The sequence below is a fragment of the Arachis ipaensis genome, chromosome B07, assembly GCF_000816755.2.
Source record: "Arachis ipaensis cultivar K30076 chromosome B07, Araip1.1, whole genome shotgun sequence".
Classification (NCBI taxonomy): domain Eukaryota; kingdom Viridiplantae; phylum Streptophyta; class Magnoliopsida; order Fabales; family Fabaceae; genus Arachis; species Arachis ipaensis.
This window is the reverse complement of record NC_029791.2, coordinates 44,352,771-44,355,399: the sequence shown is the minus strand read 5'-3', so window position 1 is coordinate 44,355,399 and position 2,629 is coordinate 44,352,771. Positions and strand designations below refer to the sequence as shown.

The 2,629-nt window shown below is 43.4% G+C and overlaps 1 protein-coding gene across 1 annotated transcript; it reads left to right on the top strand.

Annotated features, from left to right (window-relative positions):
- On the top strand, window positions 567-932 carry LOC107607185. The gene has a single exon (XM_016309161.1). It carries the CDS (start codon window positions 567-569, stop codon window positions 930-932), a length of 366 nt encoding a protein of 121 aa, XP_016164647.1.

Here is a 2,629-nt window from a genome sequence, read left to right as displayed (position 1 = left end):
ACTATTATATATTGCTGGAAAGCCCTGGATGTCTACTTTCCAACGCAGTTGGAAGTGAGCCATTGCGAGTTCTGTAGCTCCAGAAAATCCACTTTGAGTGCAGGGACGTCAGAATCCAACAGCATCAGCAGTCCTTCTTCAACCTCTGAATCTGATTTTTGCTCAAGTCCCTCAATTTCAGTCAGAAAATACCTGAAATCATAGAAAAACACACAAACTCATAGTAAAGTCCAGAAATGTGAATTTAACATAAAAACTAATGAAAACATCCCTAAAAGTAACTAGATTCTACTAAAAACATACTAAAAACAATGCCAAAAAGCGTATAAATTATCCGCTCATCAGAGATCAAGAAAATCTTAGAAAATGTGGTTAACCCACAGAGGAAGGATTGGAGTTCTAGATTGGGAGATGCATTATGGGCCTATAGGACTGCTTACAAGACCCCAATCGAAATGAGCCCCTTCTGTATTGTTTTTGGGAAACCTTGCCATCTTCCAGTTGAAATCCAACATAGAGCCTATTGGGCGGTGAAGAATTGAAATCCGGACTTAAAGGGGGCGGGAATGGAACGTAAGCTCCAGTTGGAGGAATTAGAATGCCTTAGGTTGGAAGCATATGAGAATGCTCAGTTTTACAAGGAAAAAGCTAAGGCATTCCATGACCAGAATATTAGGAGGAAGAGCTTTAAGATAGGTGATGAAGTACTTGTGTACAATTCAAGGTTGCGATTGATGCCCGGGAAATTAAGACCTAGATGGGACGGGCCGTTTAAAGTGGTAGATGTCAAGCCTTATGGAGTGGTGGAAGTGATTCACCCTGTCAACGGAGTTAAGTTCAAAATCAATGGTCATCGGGTGAAACTTTATCACACTCAACCCAAGAATGCCAAGGAGTTGGAGATTTTCCTCCTTGGGGAAGTTTCTAAGTGACCAATGAAGCCATGCAAGTCCAACTTAGGACTCTAAACCAAAGTGCTTGGTGGGAGACACCCCACCATGGTAACATTGTTCCAACTTTATCTCTTGTTTATATTTTTTTTAATTATTTACTTTCTTGTGATATAATGATTAGCTTAGGTTTGGTTTGATGATTTTCAGTTGAATAAGTTAAATTGCTTGTGGATTATGAAATTGTGCTTATTTGAATGATTTGGGGTTGGTATGTTGATATGCTAAGGGTAGGAACCTTAGTTTTGAAGAGAAAAAATTATTTTCTGAAACAGGGCATCTGTGCATGCGCACCATGCTGTGCGTATGCACAAATATACATTTTTCGCCATCTGTGCGGCTGCACAAGCCTGTGCGTCTGCACATCCCTTGACATGCCCTCTGGTCGCAGTGTCAGCACGGCCTGTGTGTGCGCGCTGCCCTGTTTTCTCTGACCTGTGCGTGCGCACAGCTGCGTGCGTACGCACACGTTCCCCTTCATGCTTCATTTGTGTGGTCGCACAGACACGTGCGCCCGCACTCTAATTGAAGACCCATCTGGTGGGAGTGAGGGAACGACCTGTGCACGTGAACAACCTCCCCCATTTTTGGCTTCTATGCGTGCGCACGGATCTGTGTGCGCACACACACTTGATTCTGTCCTCAAGCATCTCTTAAAAAAAAGAGAGAGCTCTTCTGTGCACGCGCACGCTTTTGTGCGCCCGCACGTCTTAATGCAACCTCTCTTGTCAGAGCGATCGCACACTGTGTGCGTTCACACCCTTCTAAGTTTTGCTTTCTGTGCGTCCGCACAGGCTCCTGTGCGTGCGCACAAATCACGTTCTGGGCGTTAACAGAGCAACCTGCCCTGTTGAGAGGCAGCTCTTCTTTTCTTCTTTCCTTCTTTTCTTCATTGCTGCCCTTTTTCTCTTCTCTGCCCAGCTCCGCCGGTCCCTGCCGCCGGCCACTTCCGCCATTAGCCCACCGCTGGCGACCGACCACCCTCTCTCTCTCTCTCTCTTCTTCTCTCTTCTCCTCTCTTCCTTTCTTTCCCTTCTCTTTTCTCTCTTCACCACCGGTAAGTTCTCTCTTCCGGTGCTTTTTCTGGCGAACCCAACCGCCGTGATTTCACAGTGGCTATAAGAAGTGCCATTGTTTCTCCCTAGTTCTTGTTCTCTTCAACCTCTATACGTAAGGTTCTTGTTTTTCTTTTCTTTTTATGTTAATATTTTTGCAATTGTTTTCATTTCTTTTATGTTGCTTAGGTTAAATTTATTGCTTTCTTTGTTCTTTCTTTGTATTGCAAAGTGCTGTTGCTTGATTGTTGAGTCAGTTATGATCAAATTAGAGCTTAATTGCGATGAACTTGCACATTGCATGCCTGATAAATCACTATTTTATGGTCTATCTTGTGCTCAATTGAGTGATTTTTATCAAGCCTTTGCACACTTATTCATACAATTTGCATGAGTTTACAATTCCTTCCCAATTTTGTTCTATGGTTGAAAACTTGCTTCCTAAGCCTTTAAATTGTGTATTTTAATCCCCCGTTATACCATTCGATGCCGTGATCTGTGTGTTAAGTGTTTTCAGGCTTTATAGGGTAGGAATGACTTAGAGGATGGAGAGGAAGCTTGCAAAAATGGAAGGAGCACATGAAATAAAGGAGACAACCAGTGAGAAGAAACGCGCACGCATGG

Bases quoted from the DNA above. Each gene is read 5' to 3' on its own strand.
- LOC107607185 (XM_016309161.1), top strand. From the start codon at position 567: ATGGAACGTAAGCTCCAGTTGGAGGAATTAGAATGCCTTAGGTTGGAA.